We start from the raw sequence: 20,147 nt of genomic DNA on the forward strand, positions 1-20,147 counted from the left end.
CTGAAGGGAGGCTAGGGAATAGGCAGAGTCTTCCATAGCAACAGAGAACTGTTGTAACAGCTTGTCGTTTTCTATCATGGAGTGTTGTAGGGCCCCTCCTGCTAACCCCGCTGCGACGACAGAGGTGGTTAAGGATATTCCGGCAATTAGTGGTAGAAAAACTGCTCGTCTATGTCGCGCAGTTTCAGTTGGGGCAGTCCCTGCCCAGCCTATGAACTCTGCCGGGGTCAGCAGGGTCAGTCGGGGAACTAGTGTAACAGGGATGCACAACTGTCCGTCAGAGATGCTTTTGGACAGAGTTTTTAACAGAGTCATATTACACCAGAAGAACACACCAGGGGGAGCACGTATGGGGCTATTAGGGTATGTAGCCGTCTGGTTGCAGAGGCTGCTACTAAATGCTGAATAACAGTAGGGGTATTTCTCTTGGTATGGGTCACGGTACAGGGCTACATCAGGTATTGCAACTGTTGATGAATTAGAATCTGGCATATAGTTTGTGGGTGGGGAGGAAAGGGGAACAGCGGTTAATGGTGGTCTTCCTAAGGTTGCACACATAAAGCAAGAGGACAGGTCGCCTAAACCGGTGAGGTTGGCGAATGCTAGCCCTTCTTGTAATAGGGTTAGCCAGGAGAAGGGCTGCAAGTCTTGTGATAGCTTGGTTTCCTGTCTGTGGATTTGTGTATGGATTAAGGGTCGAATCTGGACTAGACTCCGCCACAAGTACAGGTGGCTACTAGGCCAGCTACTACTGGCATCATAGTAGACTGCCCCATGTTGGGGTGATGCCCACCGGGAGTGCCCTGGATCTGTTATTATCCAAGTGAATATGTTGGGAGTCCCTGTCGGGTAGCGAGTCCTGAGGAGGTTAGACTTTCTCGGGTATTCGTCCCATACCCTGGCTGAGTGCAATTTACAATAGTGGTATGGGCAACCTGCATTCTGGTGCCACCAATAATTCTTACAATTATATTCAGTCTGATCATATTCAAAACAAATCATGGGTATCCCCGGTTGGGCAATTTGGAAATTAGTGAAATTGAGGTAAATTGGAGTATTGCACCCGGAGGGGGGGCAGTCTGCACTAGCTAGCAGTTTACCCGCTTGGGGGGTTTCCCCGGGGTGAGTTTTGTTCTCATAGAGCCAGAACCTCCAGACATAGGGATTAGACGGCGCAGCAGTTAGGAGAGTCAGATGTGTAAGGCATAAAAGCATAGGCAAGCTAGACATGGTTACGGCTATGTGGGTGACGGCGCAGGGTTAGCTTTAAGGGATTGTTCTTAGCTTTGTCTACAGTCCATGTAACCGGTGCTCCAGACGGCTCGAGAAGGTCGGATGTTGGGTCCACTGGTTTGACGTGTGTGTAGTGGATCCACGAAGCGATGCCTTCTACTTTGAGAGCGGTGGGAGTAGTCAGGAGTACTTGCAGTGGTCCTTTCCACCTGGGTTGAAGAGTTTCTTGCCGGTGGCGCTTGACTAGGACCCAGTCTCCCGGCTGGAACGGATGAGGCGTCGGCGGAGGTCCTGCCTCGTACAGTTCTCGTAGTCTGGGCCAAATTTCCTGGTGAATTTTCTGTAAGGCTTGTAAGGAGAACAGGAGCTCAGAGACATTTTCAGTTTCAGGTTTGAGTAAGTCATCTTTTAGACTGGGGACCAGGGGTGGGGGTCTGCCATACATGATTTCATATGGTGTGAGGCCCAGTCTGTAAGGGGTATTTAGGGCCCGGAACAGAGCGTAGGGGAGAAGTACTACCCAATTAGCGCCAGTCTCCATGGTCAATTTAGTTAAGGTCTCCTTTAGAGTCCGATTCATCCTTTCTACCTGTCCTGAGCTTTGGGGCCTATAAGCACAATGTAATTTCCAATTTGCCCCAAGAATGGAAGCCAAATCCTGACTTACCTTAGCAACGAAGGCTGGTCCATTGTCTGACCCTATTTGGACGGGAAAGCCATACCTGGGGAGGATTTCTTCCAAAATTTTCTTTGCTACAACCTGAGCAGTTTCTCTCTTAGTTGGGAACGCTTCTGTCCATCCTGAAAAAGTATCTCAGTCTCTGACGTTACAGCTGCTCCTGCATACCGCTGGCCTTGGTGGACGTAGCTGCTGCCATCAGTGAACCAGATGAGTTCTGTGTCGGGGAGCGGACGATCTTGCAGGTCCTCCTGCACCCCATGCACCTGAGCCAGTATCTCAGTGCACTCATGGGACGGGGCGTCCAAGTCTGGATTTGGCAGCAGTGAAGCAGGGTTTAAAGAGGTTGGGGGCAGAAAAGTTATTCTGAGGGGGTTTAATAGCAGTCCTTGAATAGTGGGTGAGCCGGGCGTTACTCATCCATCGGTCCGGCGGCTGCCGGAGGACGCCTTCAATGGCATGCGGGGTTATAACGCGCAACTCTTGCCCCATGATAAGTTTATCAGTGTCTCGGACCATTAGGGCGGTCGCCGCGATTATCCGGAGGCAGGGTGGCCAGCCAGCAGCTACTGAATCTAATTTTTTGACAAATAGGCAACTGGCCTCTGCCAGGGGCCTAGGTACTGTGTTAACACGGCTTTTGCAACACCCTTACTTTCATCCACGTATAAGTGGAAGGGCTTGGAGACATCAGGGAGCCCCAGCGCGGGGGCTGATAACAAGGCAGTTTTGATTTGCTGAAAGGCCAGCTCAGCCTCTTCTGTCCAATTGAAGGGCTGCCGTTCCTTTGTTGCCTGGTATAGGGGCTTGGCTAACTCAGCAAATCCGGGTATCCATAACCTACAGAACCCTGCCGACCCCAGGAATTCTCTCACTTGCCATGTTGACTGAGGTCTAGGGATGCGTAGGACTGTTTCCTTTCGGGCTTTGGTTAGCCAGCATTGCCCCCCTTTTAATAGGTACCCCAGATAAGTTACCTCCAACTTGCAGATCTGAGCCTTTGTTGCTGAGGCTCGGTAGCCTAGCTCCCCCAGAGTCTTCAGGAGGTCCTCAGTCCCTTGCACACAAGTTTCCGGGGACCTGGCCGCTATTAAGAGATCATCAACATACTGCAAAAGAGTTATTTCAGGATGTTGCCGCCGGTACTCACCCAGATCTTCATGAAGGGCTTCATCAAACAGGGTTGCCGAGTTCTTGAACCCTTGTGGCAGTCTGGTCCATGTTAGCTGACCGTTGATGCCCCTCTCAGGATCCGTCCATTGAAATGCAAAGAGTTCTTGACTTTTGGGAGCCAGAGGAAGGCTGAAGAAAGCGTCTTTTAGATCAAGAACGGTATACCACTGTTTTTCGGGATGTAAGGCACTCAGAAGGGTGTATGGATTTGGCACAGTGGGATGTATGTCCATGACCCTTTTATTAACTTCTCTTAAATCCTGTACTGGCCTGTAGTCCGTACTGTTGGGTTTACGAACAGGTAACAGTGGAGTATTCCAGGATGAGTGGCAAGCCTGTAGGACTCCCTGGTCTAGGAGTTGGCGGATATGGGGCGTAATTCCTTCTCTTGCCTCCAGGGGCATAGGATATTGCCGAACCCGAACCGGGTCCGTCCCTGGTTTAACTTCCACAAATATGGCAGGTCGATGTTTAGCTAGCCCTAAGCCCCCAGTTTCTGCCCACGCTTCAGGGAAACGCTGGAGCCAAGAGTCAATTTCCTGATCGGGGGGCTTTTGCTCTTGATGGAGTCGGTACTCATCTTCTAAGGTGACAGTCAGGATCGATATTGGCCTGTTTCGGGAATCCGTTATCTTGGGCCCTTCTGGCTCAAAGTGGATTTGGGCCCCCATCTTTGTCAGCAAGTCCCTCCCTAGTAGAGGGCAGGGGCTCTCTGGGATGACTAGGAAGGAATGGGAGACTTTTCCCGTTCCTAAGCCTACAGTCCTCTGGGTTGTCCAGGGGTATTTTTTAATGCCTGTGGCCCCGTGCACCCAGGATGTTTTCTTAGACATTTTTCCAATTGGTTTGGTTAGGACTGAGAGTTCCGCCCCAGTATCGACCAAGAAGCGAACTGGGGACCCCTCCACTTGCAAAGTTACCCTGGGTTCGGGGAGGGGGTCCGAACCCCGTCCTCCCTAGTCAGAGTCCTGGGTAACGAGTACGGAGGTAGGGTTAGCTGGTCTCCGTTTCTTTGGGCAGTCTTTAATCCAGTGGCCACGTTCCTTGCAATAAGCACACTGATCTTTTTCTAATCCTTGCCTAGGGCCTTGCTTTTTCTGCTTTCTGTTTTGGCCATTTCCTGCCTGGGGGAAAGCTGCTACTAAGACTTTGGTCATTTCTTTGGTTGCCTTGAACTGTTTTTCTTCTGGAGTATCCCTATTATTATAAACTCGCTGGGCCATCTGAAGGAGGTCCTGAATCTGCTTTCCCTCTAAACCTTCTAATTTCTGGAGTTTTCTTTTAATATCTGGTGTTGCCTGGTTTACAAAGGACATTACTACCGCTGCCTGATTTTCCGGTGCTTCCGGGTCCATAGGGGTAAACTGTCTGAAGGCTTCCATTAATCTCTCTAAATACACAGCGGGGCTTTCTGTCTTACCTTGTAACACAGAATATACTTTAGCCAAATTGGTGGGCTTGCGAGCTGCAGCCCGGAGACCCGCCATTAGAGTCTGGCGATAAATGAGCAGTCGTCCCCTACCTTCTGCCGTGTTGTAGTCCCATCTGGGCCGGGTCAAAGGAAAAGCCGCGTTAATGAGGTCAGGATTTGCAGTTGGCTGGCCGTCATCTCCTGGAACCAGCTTTCTGGCCTCAACTTGGATTCTTTCCCGCTCCTCCGTTGTGAACAGGATTCGGAGGAGCTGTTGACAGTCATCCCAGGTCGGCTGGTGAGTAAACATGACACTGTCTAACAACGAGGTTAGATCTTTGGGATTATCTGAGAACCGAGCATTTTGGGACTTCCAATTGTATAAATCACTGGTGGAAAAAGGCCAATACATGAGACGGGAGAGCCCGGTATCATCGAGCGATCCTATTTCTCTGAGAGGCAGGGCTACAGTGGAGTCAGGGAGTCGGGAAGCTTGGTCCCGCTGTACGCGGCCTCGTGTTCGGCCGGCCGGCCCCCCCAGGTTACTTTCGCTCTCGGCTGCTTCCGCTTCTCGGTTTCCCTCTACGGAAGCACCACCCTGGGGGACTGGGTCCTGTGGGATAAGGTGCGGATATGGTGGGGGAAATGTGGGTTCTAACGTTAGGGGGTCCTGGCTGTCTGGCAGCACAGGGGCCGAGGGAGCAGAGGGAGTCCTTTGTCTTGTAGGTCGCATTACTAGGACCTTGCAAGGCTCAAGGATGAATGGAGTTATCCAGGGCGGTGGGTCTTCCACAAGATTTTGCCACACTAGAATATGAGGAATTTGATCAGGATGTCCTGACTGCCCTGGCAGGAAAATCTTAGTTTTTACCTTAGTAATAATAGAGAGACAGAATGTTCCTTTGGAGGGCCACCCTACGCCGAAAGAGGGCCACTCCAAACGGCAGAAAGTAACTAGCTTTCCCTTCTTTAGTTCTACGCTTAAGTTACGCCCCCGAGCCTTCACATCCTTAAAATTGGTAACAAGGAGTGAGAGCGGCGTGCTCTGGTTGTTGCCCATCTTTGGACTGCTCCTACAAAGAGAAGGAGGGACGAAAATGAGTGTGAAGCAGAGGGGAGTATCCGACAGGTCCGGTCCTGGAAGGGGAAGAAAAGGTTTTATGTTTCGTTTTGGACTTACACTTAACACTTAACAATAACGGACAGACAGTGAGAAATGATGAGCCTTCGCGAGCGCGTGTCGGACTTCCGACCTGAGTCAGACGGGGCAACCAAGGATGGAGGCCCCCAGATGGGCACTGGGGGACGTCTCCCACCAGTCCCGAGTGGCTGTCTTTTAGCGCGTCTGCCAAGACCATGCCACTTATAAAACAGACCAATACAGATTACAGATTACGGATTTCGTGAAATTTCAGGGAGACAGACAGAGACAAAGACAGAGACAGTGACAAAGCCGGCTTACCTACAGATTAAGATCCATTGACTTGGGGGTCTGGTGGGCTTGGGGGAAATCCTGGACGAGCCCCCATTTGTTATGCCCAGACCGTTTATTCCCCGAAGAAGACCACCAGAGTCCAGAGTCAAAGCTAAGCAGCAAGGATCTTTATTACAGGTTCGAACCTGGAGCTCTCACTTGCTTGTGAAACGAGACGGGCAGGAGAGCTCCCCCACTGAGCTCCGAACAATGTTATATAGTCTAAGGAAAGTAGGCATAGAATCATTATACAAATTAGAGGTATGATTGGCTGGAGTTTGAACAAAGCGGTTTGGCAAACTATGATTGGTTCCCGCCATTTCTGATATTTCGGTACAACCCTTGAGGCGGAAGAGCAGTTTTACACAAAGGCAGTTAATTATATTGCATCAGGTTGCACAACCAGTTTATGGCTATCTTGCTTAAACACACCTTGTGACCTGGCTATCTTACTTAAACATTCCTTGTGACCTGGCCTCAGAAAGAAAAACATGTACTTACAGAACTTATGAAACCTCTGGTATGTGCAGAGATTAGAAAGCAGAACAAAGAGTTTAGCAACATCGGGGGGGAGAAGGGAGGGTACACATTTTTGTATCTTTGTGTCTTTTCATTTCCCCCTCCCATAAGTAACTGGATGTCCAATCTTGGATTTCCAGAGTCTTATAATGTAGCCTCACTTTCTGGGTGCAGGAGAGGCTGGTGATGGCTACGGAGGACCATTAGTTGGATGGTATCAAACCTTTCTCTGACAAATTGTAAAATTTTATTTACCACACAGGGGCCTATAGTGAATAGAAGTAGTAAAGACATTAGGGGCCTAAAAGGGGTGCCAGAAGGGAAAACATTGAAGAGCTCCACCAATTGTTAGCGGCTGTAGTGAATTGTCGCTTTTTCATTTCTAAGCTTAGTTTGTGTAGGTGTTGGACTCTTTCCTCAACTAACCCTGACTCATTTATATAGAAACAGCATTCTTCTTTGAGGAACATACAGGTACCTCCTTTCTCAGCCGTGAGTAAGTCTAAGGCTCTGCGGTTTTGAAGGGTGACCTGTGCTAGGGAGGTGAGCTGCTGCTGAAGGGAGGCTAGGGAATAGGCAGAGTCTTCCATAGCAACAGAGAACTGTTGTAACAGCTTGTCGTTTTCTATCATGGAGTGTTGTAGGGCCCCTCCTGCTAACCCCGCTGCGACGACAGAGGTGGTTAAGGATATTCCGGCAATTAGTGGTAGAAAAACTGCTCGTCTATGTCGCGCAGTTTCAGTTGGGGCAGTCCCTGCCCAGCCTATGAACTCTGCCGGGGTCAGCAGGGTCAGTCGGGGAACTAGTGTAACAGGGATGCACAACTGTCCGTCAGAGATGCTTTTGGACAGAGTTTTTAACAGAGTCATATTACACCAGAAGAACACACCAGGGGGAGCACGTATGGGGCTATTAGGGTATGTAGCCGTCTGGTTGCAGAGGCTGCTACTAAATGCTGAATAACAGTAGGGGTATTTCTCTTGGTATGGGTCACGGTACAGGGCTACATCAGGTATTGCAACTGTTGATGAATTAGAATCTGGCATATAGTTTGTGGGTGGGGAGGAAAGGGGAACAGCGGTTAATGGTGGTCTTCCTAAGGTTGCACACATAAAGCAAGAGGACAGGTCGCCTAAACCGGTGAGGTTGGCGAATGCTAGCCCTTCTTGTAATAGGGTTAGCCAGGAGAAGGGCTGCAAGTCTTGTGATAGCTTGGTTTCCTGTCTGTGGATTTGTGTATGGATTAAGGGTCGAATCTGGACTAGACTCCGCCACAAGTACAGGTGGCTACTAGGCCAGCTACTACTGGCATCATAGTAGACTGCCCCATGTTGGGGTGATGCCCACCGGGAGTGCCCTGGATCTGTTATTATCCAAGTGAATATGTTGGGAGTCCCTGTCGGGTAGCGAGTCCTGAGGAGGTTAGACTTTCTCGGGTATTCGTCCCATACCCTGGCTGAGTGCAATTTACAATAGTGGTATGGGCAACCTGCATTCTGGTGCCACCAATAATTCTTACAATTATATTCAGTCTGATCATATTCAAAACAAATCATGGGTATCCCCGGTTGGGCAATTTGGAAATTAGTGAAATTGAGGTAAATTGGAGTATTGCACCCGGAGGGGGGGCAGTCTGCACTAGCTAGCAGTTTACCCGCTTGGGGGGTTTCCCCGGGGTGAGTTTTGTTCTCATAGAGCCAGAACCTCCAGACATAGGGATTAGACGGCGCAGCAGTTAGGAGAGTCAGATGTGTAAGGCATAAAAGCATAGGCAAGCTAGACATGGTTACGGCTATGTGGGTGACGGCGCAGGGTTAGCTTTAAGGGATTGTTCTTAGCTTTGTCTACAGTCCATGTAACCGGTGCTCCAGACGGCTCGAGAAGGTCGGATGTTGGGTCCACTGGTTTGACGTGTGTGTAGTGGATCCACGAAGCGATGCCTTCTACTTTGAGAGCGGTGGGAGTAGTCAGGAGTACTTGCAGTGGTCCTTTCCACCTGGGTTGAAGAGTTTCTTGCCGGTGGCGCTTGACTAGGACCCAGTCTCCCGGCTGGAACGGATGAGGCGTCGGCGGAGGTCCTGCCTCGTACAGTTCTCGTAGTCTGGGCCAAATTTCCTGGTGAATTTTCTGTAAGGCTTGTAAGGAGAACAGGAGCTCAGAGACATTTTCAGTTTCAGGTTTGAGTAAGTCATCTTTTAGACTGGGGACCAGGGGTGGGGGTCTGCCATACATGATTTCATATGGTGTGAGGCCCAGTCTGTAAGGGGTATTTAGGGCCCGGAACAGAGCGTAGGGGAGAAGTACTACCCAATTAGCGCCAGTCTCCATGGTCAATTTAGTTAAGGTCTCCTTCAGAGTCCGATTCATCCTTTCTACCTGTCCTGAGCTTTGGGGCCTATAAGCACAATGTAATTTCCAATTTGCCCCAAGAATGGAAGCCAAATCCTGACTTACCTTAGCAACGAAGGCTGGTCCATTGTCTGACCCTATTTGGATGGGAAAGCCATACCTGGGGAGGATTTCTTCCAAAATTTTCTTTGCTACAACCTGAGCAGTTTCTCTCTTAGTTGGGAACGCTTCTGTCCATCCTGAAAAAGTATCTCAGTCTCTGACGTTACAGCTGCTCCTGCATACCGCTGGCCTTGGTGGACGTAGCTGCTGCCATCAGTGAACCAGATGAGTTCTGTGTCGGGGAGCGGACGATCTTGCAGGTCCTCCTGCACCCCATGCACCTGAGCCAGTATCTCAGTGCACTCATGGGACGGGGCGTCCAAGTCTGGATTTGGCAGCAGTGAAGCAGGGTTTAAAGAGGTTGGGGGCAGAAAAGTTATTCTGAGGGGGTTTAATAGCAGTCCTTGAATAGTGGGTGAGCCGGGCGTTACTCATCCATCGGTCCGGCGGCTGCCGGAGGACGCCTTCAATGGCATGCGGGGTTATAACGCGCAACTCTTGCCCCATGATAAGTTTATCAGTGTCTCGGACCATTAGGGCGGTCGCCGCGATTATCCGGAGGCAGGGTGGCCAGCCAGCAGCTACTGAATCTAATTTTTTGACAAATAGGCAACTGGCCTCTGCCAGGGGCCTAGGTACTGTGTTAACACGGCTTTTGCAACACCCTTACTTTCATCCACGTATAAGTGGAAGGGCTTGGAGACATCAGGGAGCCCCAGCGCGGGGGCTGATAACAAGGCAGTTTTGATTTGCTGAAAGGCCAGCTCAGCCTCTTCTGTCCAATTGAAGGGCTGCCGTTCCTTTGTTGCCTGGTATAGGGGCTTGGCTAACTCAGCAAATCCGGGTATCCATAACCTACAGAACCCTGCCGACCCCAGGAATTCTCTCACTTGCCATGTTGACTGAGGTCTAGGGATGCGTAGGACTGTTTCCTTTCGGGCTTTGGTTAGCCAGCATTGCCCCCCTTTTAATAGGTACCCCAGATAAGTTACCTCCAACTTGCAGATCTGAGCCTTTGTTGCTGAGGCTCGGTAGCCTAGCTCCCCCAGAGTCTTCAGGAGGTCCTCAGTCCCTTGCACACAAGTTTCCGGGGACCTGGCCGCTATTAAGAGATCATCAACATACTGCAAAAGAGTTATTTCAGGATGTTGCCGCCGGTACTCACCCAGATCTTCATGAAGGGCTTCATCAAACAGGGTTGCCGAGTTCTTGAACCCTTGTGGCAGTCTGGTCCATGTTAGCTGACCGTTGATGCCCCTCTCAGGATCCGTCCATTGAAATGCAAAGAGTTCTTGACTTTTGGGAGCCAGAGGAAGGCTGAAGAAAGCGTCTTTTAGATCAAGAACGGTATACCACTGTTTTTCGGGATGTAAGGCACTCAGAAGGGTGTATGGATTTGGCACAGTGGGATGTATGTCCATGACCCTTTTATTAACTTCTCTTAAATCCTGTACTGGCCTGTAGTCCGTACTGTTGGGTTTACGAACAGGTAACAGTGGAGTATTCCAGGATGAGTGGCAAGCCTGTAGGACTCCCTGGTCTAGGAGTTGGCGGATATGGGGCGTAATTCCTTCTCTTGCCTCCAGGGGCATAGGATATTGCCGAACCCGAACCGGGTCCGTCCCTGGTTTAACTTCCACAAATATGGCAGGTCGATGTTTAGCTAGCCCTAAGCCCCCAGTTTCTGCCCACGCTTCAGGGAAACGCTGGAGCCAAGAGTCAATTTCCTGATCGGGGGGCTTTTGCTCTTGATGGAGTCGGTACTCATCTTCTAAGGTGACAGTCAGGATCGATATTGGCCTGTTTCGGGAATCCGTTATCTTGGGCCCTTCTGGCTCAAAGTGGATTTGGGCCCCCATCTTTGTCAGCAAGTCCCTCCCTAGTAGAGGGCAGGGGCTCTCTGGGATGACTAGGAAGGAATGGGAGACTTTTCCCGTTCCTAAGCCTACAGTCCTCTGGGTTGTCCAGGGGTATTTTTTAATGCCTGTGGCCCCGTGCACCCAGGATGTTTTCTTAGACATTTTTCCAATTGGTTTGGTTAGGACTGAGAGTTCCGCCCCAGTATCGACCAAGAAGCGAACTGGGGACCCCTCCACTTGCAAAGTTACCCTGGGTTCGGGGAGGGGGTCCGAACCCCGTCCTCCCTAGTCAGAGTCCTGGGTAACGAGTACGGAGGTAGGGTTAGCTGGTCTCCATTTCTTTGGGCAGTCTTTAATCCAGTGGCCACGTTCCTTGCAATAAGCACACTGATCTTTTTCTAATCCTTGCCTAGGGCCTTGCTTTTTCTGCTTTCTGTTTTGGCCATTTCCTGCCTGGGGGAAAGCTGCTACTAAGACTTTGGTCATTTCTTTGGTTGCCTTGAACTGTTTTTCTTCTGGAGTATCCCTATTATTATAAACTCGCTGGGCCATCTGAAGGAGGTCCTGAATCTGCTTTCCCTCTAAACCTTCTAATTTCTGGAGTTTTCTTTTAATATCTGGTGTTGCCTGGTTTACAAAGGACATTACTACCGCTGCCTGATTTTCCGGTGCTTCCGGGTCCATAGGGGTAAACTGTCTGAAGGCTTCCATTAATCTCTCTAAATACACAGCGGGGCTTTCTGTCTTACCTTGTAACACAGAATATACTTTAGCCAAATTGGTGGGCTTGCGAGCTGCAGCCCGGAGACCCGCCATTAGAGTCTGGCGATAAATGAGCAGTCGTCCCCTACCTTCTGCCGTGTTGTAGTCCCATCTGGGCCGGGTCAAAGGAAAAGCCGCGTTAATGAGGTCAGGATTTGCAGTTGGCTGGCCGTCATCTCCTGGAACCAGCTTTCTGGCCTCAACTTGGATTCTTTCCCGCTCCTCCGTTGTGAACAGGATTCGGAGGAGCTGTTGACAGTCATCCCAGGTCGGCTGGTGAGTAAACATGACACTGTCTAACAACGAGGTTAGATCTTTGGGATTATCTGAGAACCGAGCATTTTGGGACTTCCAATTGTATAAATCACTGGTGGAAAAAGGCCAATACATGAGACGGGAGAGCCCGGTATCATCGAGTGATCCTATTTCTCTGAGATGCAGGGCTATAGTGGAGTCAGGGAGTCGGGAAGCTTGGTCCCGCTGTACGCGGCCTCGTGTTTGGCTGGCCGGCCCCCCCAGGTTACTTTCGCTCTCGGCTGCTTCCGCTTCTCGGTTTCCCTCTACGGAAGCACCACCCTGGGGGTCTGGGTCCTGTGGGATAAGGTGCGGATATGGTGGGGGAAATGTGGGTTCTAACGTTAGGGGGTCCTGGCTGTCTGGCAGCACAGGGGCCGAGGGAGCAGAGGGAGTCCTTTGTCTTGTAGGTCGCATTACTAGGACCTTGCAAGGCTCAAGGATGAATGGAGTTATCCAGGGCGGTGGGTCTTCCACAAGATTTTGCCACACTAGAATATGAGGAATTTGATCAGGATGTCCTGACTGCCCTGGCAGGAAAATCTTAGTTTTTACCTTAGTAATAATAGAGAGACAGAATGTTCCTTTGGAGGGCCACCCTACGCCGAAAGAGGGCCACTCCAAACGGCAGAAAGTAACTAGCTTTCCCTTCTTTAGTTCTACGCTTAAGTTACGCCCCCGAGCCTTCACATCCTTAAAATTGGTAACAAGGAGTGAGAGCGGCGTGCTCTGGTTGTTGCCCATCTTTGGACTGCTCCTACAAAGAGAAGGAGGGACGAAAATGAGTGTGAAGCAGAGGGGAGTATCCGACAGGTCCGGTCCTGGAAGGGGAAGAAAAGGTTTTATGTTTCGTTTTGGACTTACACTTAACACTTAACAATAACGGACAGACAGTGAGAAATGATGAGCCTTCGCGAGCGCGTGTCGGACTTCCGACCTGAGTCAGACGGGGCAACCAAGGATGGAGGCCCCCAGATGGGCACTGGGGGACGTCTCCCACCAGTCCCGAGTGGCTGTCTTTTAGCGCGTCTGCCAAGACCATGCCACTTATAAAACAGACCAATACAGATTACAGATTACGGATTTCGTGAAATTTCAGGGAGACAGACAGAGACAAAGACAGAGACAGTGACAAAGCCGGCTTACCTACAGATTAAGATCCATTGACTTGGGGGTCTGGTGGGCTTGGGGGAAATCCTGGACGAGCCCCCATTTGTTATGCCCAGACCGTTTATTCCCCGAAGAAGACCACCAGAGTCCAGAGTCAAAGCTAAGCAGCAAGGATCTTTATTACAGGTTCGAACCTGGAGCTCTCACTTGCTTGTGAAACGAGACGGGCAGGAGAGCTCCCCCACTGAGCTCCGAACAATGTTATATAGTCTAAGGAAAGTAGGCATAGAATCATTATACAAATTAGAGGTATGATTGGCTGGAGTTTGAACAAAGCGGTTTGGCAAACTATGATTGGTTCCCGCCATTTCTGATATTTCGGTACAACCCTTGAGGCGGAAGAGCAGTTTTACACAAAGGCAGTTAATTATATTGCATCAGGTTGCACAACCAGTTTATGGCTATCTTGCTTAAACACACCTTGTGACCTGGCTATCTTACTTAAACATTCCTTGTGACCTGGCCTCAGAAAGAAAAACATGTACTTACAGAACTTATGAAACCTCTGGTATGTGCAGAGATTAGAAAGCAGAACAAAGAGTTTAGCAACATCGGGGGGGAGAAGGGAGGGTACACATTTTTGTATCTTTGTGTCTTTTCATTTCCCCCTCCCATAAGTAACTGGATGTCCAATCTTGGATTTCCAGAGTCTTATAATGTAGCCTCACTTTCTGGGTGCAGGAGAGGCTGGTGATGGCTACGGAGGACCATTAGTTGGATGGTATCAAACCTTTCTCTGACAAATTGTAAAATTTTATTTACCACACAGGGGCCTATAGTGAATAGAAGTAGTAAAGACATTAGGGGCCTAAAAGGGGTGCCAGAAGGGAAAACATTGAAGAGCTCCACCAATTGTTAGCGGCTGTAGTGAATTGTCGCTTTTTCATTTCTAAGCTTAGTTTGTGTAGGTGTTGGACTCTTTCCTCAACTAACCCTGACTCATTTATATAGAAACAGCATTCTTCTTTGAGGAACATACAGGTACCTCCTTTCTCAGCCGTGAGTAAGTCTAAGGCTCTGCGGTTTTGAAGGGTGACCTGTGCTAGGGAGGTGAGCTGCTGCTGAAGGGAGGCTAGGGAATAGGCAGAGTCTTCCATAGCAACAGAGAACTGTTGTAACAGCTTGTCGTTTTCTATCATGGAGTGTTGTAGGGCCCCTCCTGCTAACCCCGCTGCGACGACAGAGGTGGTTAAGGATATTCCGGCAATTAGTGGTAGAAAAACTGCTCGTCTATGTCGCGCAGTTTCAGTTGGGGCAGTCCCTGCCCAGCCTATGAACTCTGCCGGGGTCAGCAGGGTCAGTCGGGGAACTAGTGTAACAGGGATGCACAACTGTCCGTCAGAGATGCTTTTGGACAGAGTTTTTAACAGAGTCATATTACACCAGAAGAACACACCAGGGGGAGCACGTATGGGGCTATTAGGGTATGTAGCCGTCTGGTTGCAGAGGCTGCTACTAAATGCTGAATAACAGTAGGGGTATTTCTCTTGGTATGGGTCACGGTACAGGGCTACATCAGGTATTGCAACTGTTGATGAATTAGAATCTGGCATATAGTTTGTGGGTGGGGAGGAAAGGGGAACAGCGGTTAATGGTGGTCTTCCTAAGGTTGCACACATAAAGCAAGAGGACAGGTCGCCTAAACCGGTGAGGTTGGCGAATGCTAGCCCTTCTTGTAATAGGGTTAGCCAGGAGAAGGGCTGCAAGTCTTGTGATAGCTTGGTTTCCTGTCTGTGGATTTGTGTATGGATTAAGGGTCGAATCTGGACTAGACTCCGCCACAAGTACAGGTGGCTACTAGGCCAGCTACTACTGGCATCATAGTAGACTGCCCCATGTTGGGGTGATGCCCACCGGGAGTGCCCTGGATCTGTTATTATCCAAGTGAATATGTTGGGAGTCCCTGTCGGGTAGCGAGTCCTGAGGAGGTTAGACTTTCTCGGGTATTCGTCCCATACCCTGGCTGAGTGCAATTTACAATAGTGGTATGGGCAACCTGCATTCTGGTGCCACCAATAATTCTTACAATTATATTCAGTCTGATCATATTCAAAACAAATCATGGGTATCCCCGGTTGGGCAATTTGGAAATTAGTGAAATTGAGGTAAATTGGAGTATTGCACCCGGAGGGGGGGCAGTCTGCACTAGCTAGCAGTTTACCCGCTTGGGGGGTTTCCCCGGGGTGAGTTTTGTTCTCATAGAGCCAGAACCTCCAGACATAGGGATTAGACGGCGCAGCAGTTAGGAGAGTCAGATGTGTAAGGCATAAAAGCATAGGCAAGCTAGACATGGTTACGGCTATGTGGGTGACGGCGCAGGGTTAGCTTTAAGGGATTGTTCTTAGCTTTGTCTACAGTCCATGTAACCGGTGCTCCAGACGGCTCGAGAAGGTCGGATGTTGGGTCCACTGGTTTGACGTGTGTGTAGTGGATCCACGAAGCGATGCCTTCTACTTTGAGAGCGGTGGGAGTAGTCAGGAGTACTTGCAGTGGTCCTTTCCACCTGGGTTGAAGAGTTTCTTGCCGGTGGCGCTTGACTAGGACCCAGTCTCCCGGCTGGAACGGATGAGGCGTCGGCGGAGGTCCTGCCTCGTACAGTTCTCGTAGTCTGGGCCAAATTTCCTGGTGAATTTTCTGTAAGGCTTGTAAGGAGAACAGGAGCTCAGAGACATTTTCAGTTTCAGGTTTGAGTAAGTCATCTTTTAGACTGGGGACCAGGGGTGGGGGTCTGCCATACATGATTTCATATGGTGTGAGGCCCAGTCTGTAAGGGGTATTTAGGGCCCGGAACAGAGCGTAGGGGAGAAGTACTACCCAATTAGCGCCAGTCTCCATGGTCAATTTAGTTAAGGTCTCCTTCAGAGTCCGATTCATCCTTTCTACCTGTCCTGAGCTTTGGGGCCTATAAGCACAATGTAATTTCCAATTTGCCCCAAGAATGGAAGCCAAATCCTGACTTACCTTAGCAACGAAGGCTGGTCCATTGTCTGACCCTATTTGGACGGGAAAGCCATACCTGGGGAGGATTTCTTCCAAAATTTTCTTTGCTACAACCTGAGCAGTTTCTCTCTTAGTTGGGAACGCTTCTGTCCATCCTGAAAAAGTATCTCAGTCTCTGACGTTACAGCTGCTCCTGCATACCGCTGGCCTTGGTGGACGTAGCTGCTGCCATCAGTGAACCAGATGAGTTCTGTGTCGGGGAGCGGACGATCTTGCAGGTCCTCCTGCACCCCATGCACCTGAGCCAGTATCTCAGTGCACTCATGGGACGGGGCGTCCAAGTCTGGATTTGGCAGCAGTGAAGCAGGGTTTAAAGAGGTTGGGGGCAGAAAAGTTATTCTGAGGGGGTTTAATAGCAGTCCTTGAATAGTGGGTGAGCCGGGCGTTACTCATCCATCGGTCCGGCGGCTGCCGGAGGACGCCTTCAATGGCATGCGGGGTTATAACGCGCAACTCTTGCCCCATGATAAGTTTATCAGTGTCTCGGACCATTAGGGCAGTCGCCGCGATTATCCGGAGGCAGGGTGGCCAGCCAGCAGCTACTGAATCTAATTTTTTGACAAATAGGCAACTGGCCTCTGCCAGGGGCCTAGGTACTGTGTTAACACGGCTTTTGCAACACCCTTACTTTCATCCACGTATAAGTGGAAGGGCTTGGAGACATCAGGGAGCCCCAGCACGGGGGCTGATAACAAGGCAGTTTTGATTTGCTGAAAGGCCAGCTCAGCCTCTTCTGTCCAATTGAAGGGCTGCCGTTCCTTTGTTGCCTGGTATAGGGGCTTGGCTAACTCAGCAAATCCGGGTATCCATAACCTACAGAACCCTGCCGACCCCAGGAATTCTCTCACTTGCCATGTTGACTGAGGTCTAGGGATGCGTAGGACTGTTTCCTTTCGGGCTTTGGTTAGCCAGCATTGCCCCCCTTTTAATAGGTACCCCAGATAAGTTACCTCCAACTTGCAGATCTGAGCCTTTGTTGCTGAGGCTCGGTAGCCTAGCTCCCCCAGAGTCTTCAGGAGGTCCTCAGTCCCTTGCACACAAGTTTCCGGGGACCTGGCCGCTATTAAGAGATCATCAACATACTGCAAAAGAGTTATTTCAGGATGTTGCCGCCGGTACTCACCCAGATCTTCATGAAGGGCTTCATCAAACAGGGTTGCCGAGTTCTTGAACCCTTGTGGCAGTCTGGTCCATGTTAGCTGACCGTTGATGCCCCTCTCAGGATCCGTCCATTGAAATGCAAAGAGTTCTTGACTTTTGGGAGCCAGAGGAAGGCTGAAGAAAGCGTCTTTTAGATCAAGAACGGTATACCACTGTTTTTCGGGATGTAAGGCACTCAGAAGGGTGTATGGATTTGGCACAGTGGGATGTATGTCCATGACCCTTTTATTAACTTCTCTTAAATCCTGTACTGGCCTGTAGTCCGTACTGTTGGGTTTACGAACAGGTAACAGTGGAGTATTCCAGGATGAGTGGCAAGCCTGTAGGACTCCCTGGTCTAGGAGTTGGCGGATATGGGGCGTAATTCCTTCTCTTGCCTCCAGGGGCATAGGATATTGCCGAACCCGAACCGGGTCCGTCCCTGGTTTAACTTCCACAAATATGGCAGGTCGATGTTTAGCTAGCCCTAAGCCCCCAGTTTCTGCCCACGCTTCAGGGAAACGCTGGAGCCAAGAGTCAATTTCCTGATCGGGGGGCTTTTGCTCTTGATGGAGTCGGTACTCATCTTCTAAGGTGACAGTCAGGATCGATATTGGCCTGTTTCGGGAATCCGTTATCTTGGGCCCTTCTGGCTCAAAGTGGATTTGGGCCCCCATCTTTGTCAGCAAGTCCCTCCCTAGTAGAGGGCAGGGGCTCTCTGGGATGACTAGGAAGGAATGGGAGACTTTTCCCGTTCCTAAGCCTACAGTCCTCTGGGTTGTCCAGGGGTATTTTTTAATGCCTGTGGCCCCGTGCACCCAGGATGTTTTCTTAGACATTTTTCCAATTGGTTTGGTTAGGACTGAGAGTTCCGCCCCAGTATCGACCAAGAAGCGAACTGGGGACCCCTCCACTTGCAAAGTTACCCTGGGTTCGGGGAGGGGGTCCGAACCCCGTCCTCCCTAGTCAGAGTCCTGGGTAACGAGTACGGAGGTAGGGTTAGCTGGTCTCCGTTTCTTTGGGCAGTCTTTAATCCAGTGGCCACGTTCCTTGCAATAAGCACACTGATCTTTTTCTAATCCTTGCCTAGGGCCTTGCTTTTTCTGCTTTCTGTTTTGGCCATTTCCTGCCTGGGGGAAAGCTGCTACTAAGACTTTGGTCATTTCTTTGGTTGCCTTGAACTGTTTTTCTTCTGGAGTATCCCTATTATTATAAACTCGCTGGGCCATCTGAAGGAGGTCCTGAATCTGCTTTCCCTCTAAACCTTCTAATTTCTGGAGTTTTCTTTTAATATCTGGTGTTGCCTGGTTTACAAAGGACATTACTACCGCTGCCTGATTTTCCGGTGCTTCCGGGTCCATAGGGGTAAACTGTCTGAAGGCTTCCATTAATCTCTCTAAATACACAGCGGGGCTTTCTGTCTTACCTTGTAACACAGAATATACTTTAGCCAAATTGGTGGGCTTGCGAGCTGCAGCCCGGAGACCCGCCATTAGAGTCTGGCGATAAATGAGCAGTCGTCCCCTACCTTCTGCCGTGTTGTAGTCCCATCTGGGCCGGGTCAAAGGAAAAGCCGCGTTAATGAGGTCAGGATTTGCAGTTGGCTGGCCGTCATCTCCTGGAACCAGCTTTCTGGCCTCAACTTGGATTCTTTCCCGCTCCTCCGTTGTGAACAGGATTCGGAGGAGCTGTTGACAGTCATCCCAGGTCGGCTGGTGAGTAAACATGACACTGTCTAACAACGAGGTTAGATCTTTGGGATTATCTGAGAACCGAGCATTTTGGGACTTCCAATTGTATAAATCACTGGTGGAAAAAGGCCAATACATGAGACGGGAGAGCCCGGTATCATCGAGTGATCCTATTTCTCTGAGATGCAGGGCTATAGTGGAGTCAGGGAGTCGGGAAGCTTGGTCCCGCTGTACGCGGCCTCGTGTTTGGCTGGCCGGGCCCCCCAGGTTACTTTCGCTCTCGGCTGCTTCCGCTTCTCGGTTTCTCTCTACGGAAGCACCACCCTGGGGGTCTGGGTCCTGTGGGATAAGGTGCGGATATGGTGGGGGAAATGTGGGTTCTAACGTTAGGGGGTCCTGGCTGTCTGGCAGCACAGGGGCCGAGGGAGCAGAGGGAGTCCTTTGTCTTGTAGGTCGCATTACTAGGACCTTGCAAGGCTCAAGGATGAATGGAGTTATCCAGGGCGGTGGGTCTTCCACAAGATTTTGCCACACTAGAATATGAGGAATTTGATCAGGATGTCCTGACTGCCCTGGCAGGAAAATCTTAGTTTTTACCTTAGTAATAATAGAGAGACAGAATGTTCCTTTGGAGGGCCACCCTACGCCGAAAGAGGGCCACTCCAAACGGCAGAAAGTAACTAGCTTTCCCTTCTTTAGTTCTACGCTTAAGTTACGCCCCCGAGCCTTCACATCCTTAAAATTGGTAACAAGGAGTGAGAGCGGCGTGCTCTGGTTGTTGCCCATCTTTGGACTGCTCCTACAAAGAGAAGGAGGGACGAAAATGAGTGTGAAGCAGAGGGGAGTATCCGACAGGTCCGGTCCTGGAAGGGGAAGAAAAGGTTTTATGTTTCGTTTTGGACTTACACTTAACACTTAACAATAACGGACAGACAGTGAGAAATGATGAGCCTTCGCGAGCGCGTGTCGGACTTCCGACCTGAGTCAGACGGGGCAACCAAGGATGGAGGCCCCCAGATGGGCACTGGGGGACGTCTCCCACCAGTCCCGAGTGGCTGTCTTTTAGCGCGTCTGCCAAGACCATGCCACTTATAAAACAGACCAATACAGATTACAGATTACGGATTTCGTGAAATTTCAGGGAGACAGACAGAGACAAAGACAGAGACAGTGACAAAGCCGGCTTACCTACAGATTAAGATCCATTGACTTGGGGGTCTGGTGGGCTTGGGGGAAATCCTGGACGAGCCCCCATTTGTTATGCCCAGACCGTTTATTCCCCGAAGAAGAC

The 20,147-nt window shown here is 50.2% G+C and overlaps 1 protein-coding gene across 1 annotated transcript; it reads right to left on the minus strand.

The window, feature by feature from the left end:
• Window positions 1-6,592: 6,592 nt before the first annotated feature.
• LOC139362371 (ERV-BabFcenv provirus ancestral Env polyprotein-like) lies at window positions 6,593-11,948 on the minus strand. Its single transcript, XM_071093309.1, has 2 exons — window positions 11,651-11,948; window positions 6,593-9,089 (listed from the first exon to the last, which is right to left on the minus strand). The coding sequence occupies exon 2, from the start codon at window positions 8,271-8,273 to the stop codon at window positions 6,783-6,785; it is 1,491 nt and encodes a 496-aa protein (XP_070949410.1). The 5' UTR covers window positions 8,274-9,089; window positions 11,651-11,948; the 3' UTR covers window positions 6,593-6,782.
• Window positions 11,949-20,147: the final 8,199 nt, after the last annotated feature.

This window comes from Macaca nemestrina, chromosome 3 (assembly GCF_043159975.1).
Source record: "Macaca nemestrina isolate mMacNem1 chromosome 3, mMacNem.hap1, whole genome shotgun sequence".
In the NCBI taxonomy this organism is placed as follows: Eukaryota; Metazoa; Chordata; class Mammalia; order Primates; family Cercopithecidae; genus Macaca; species Macaca nemestrina.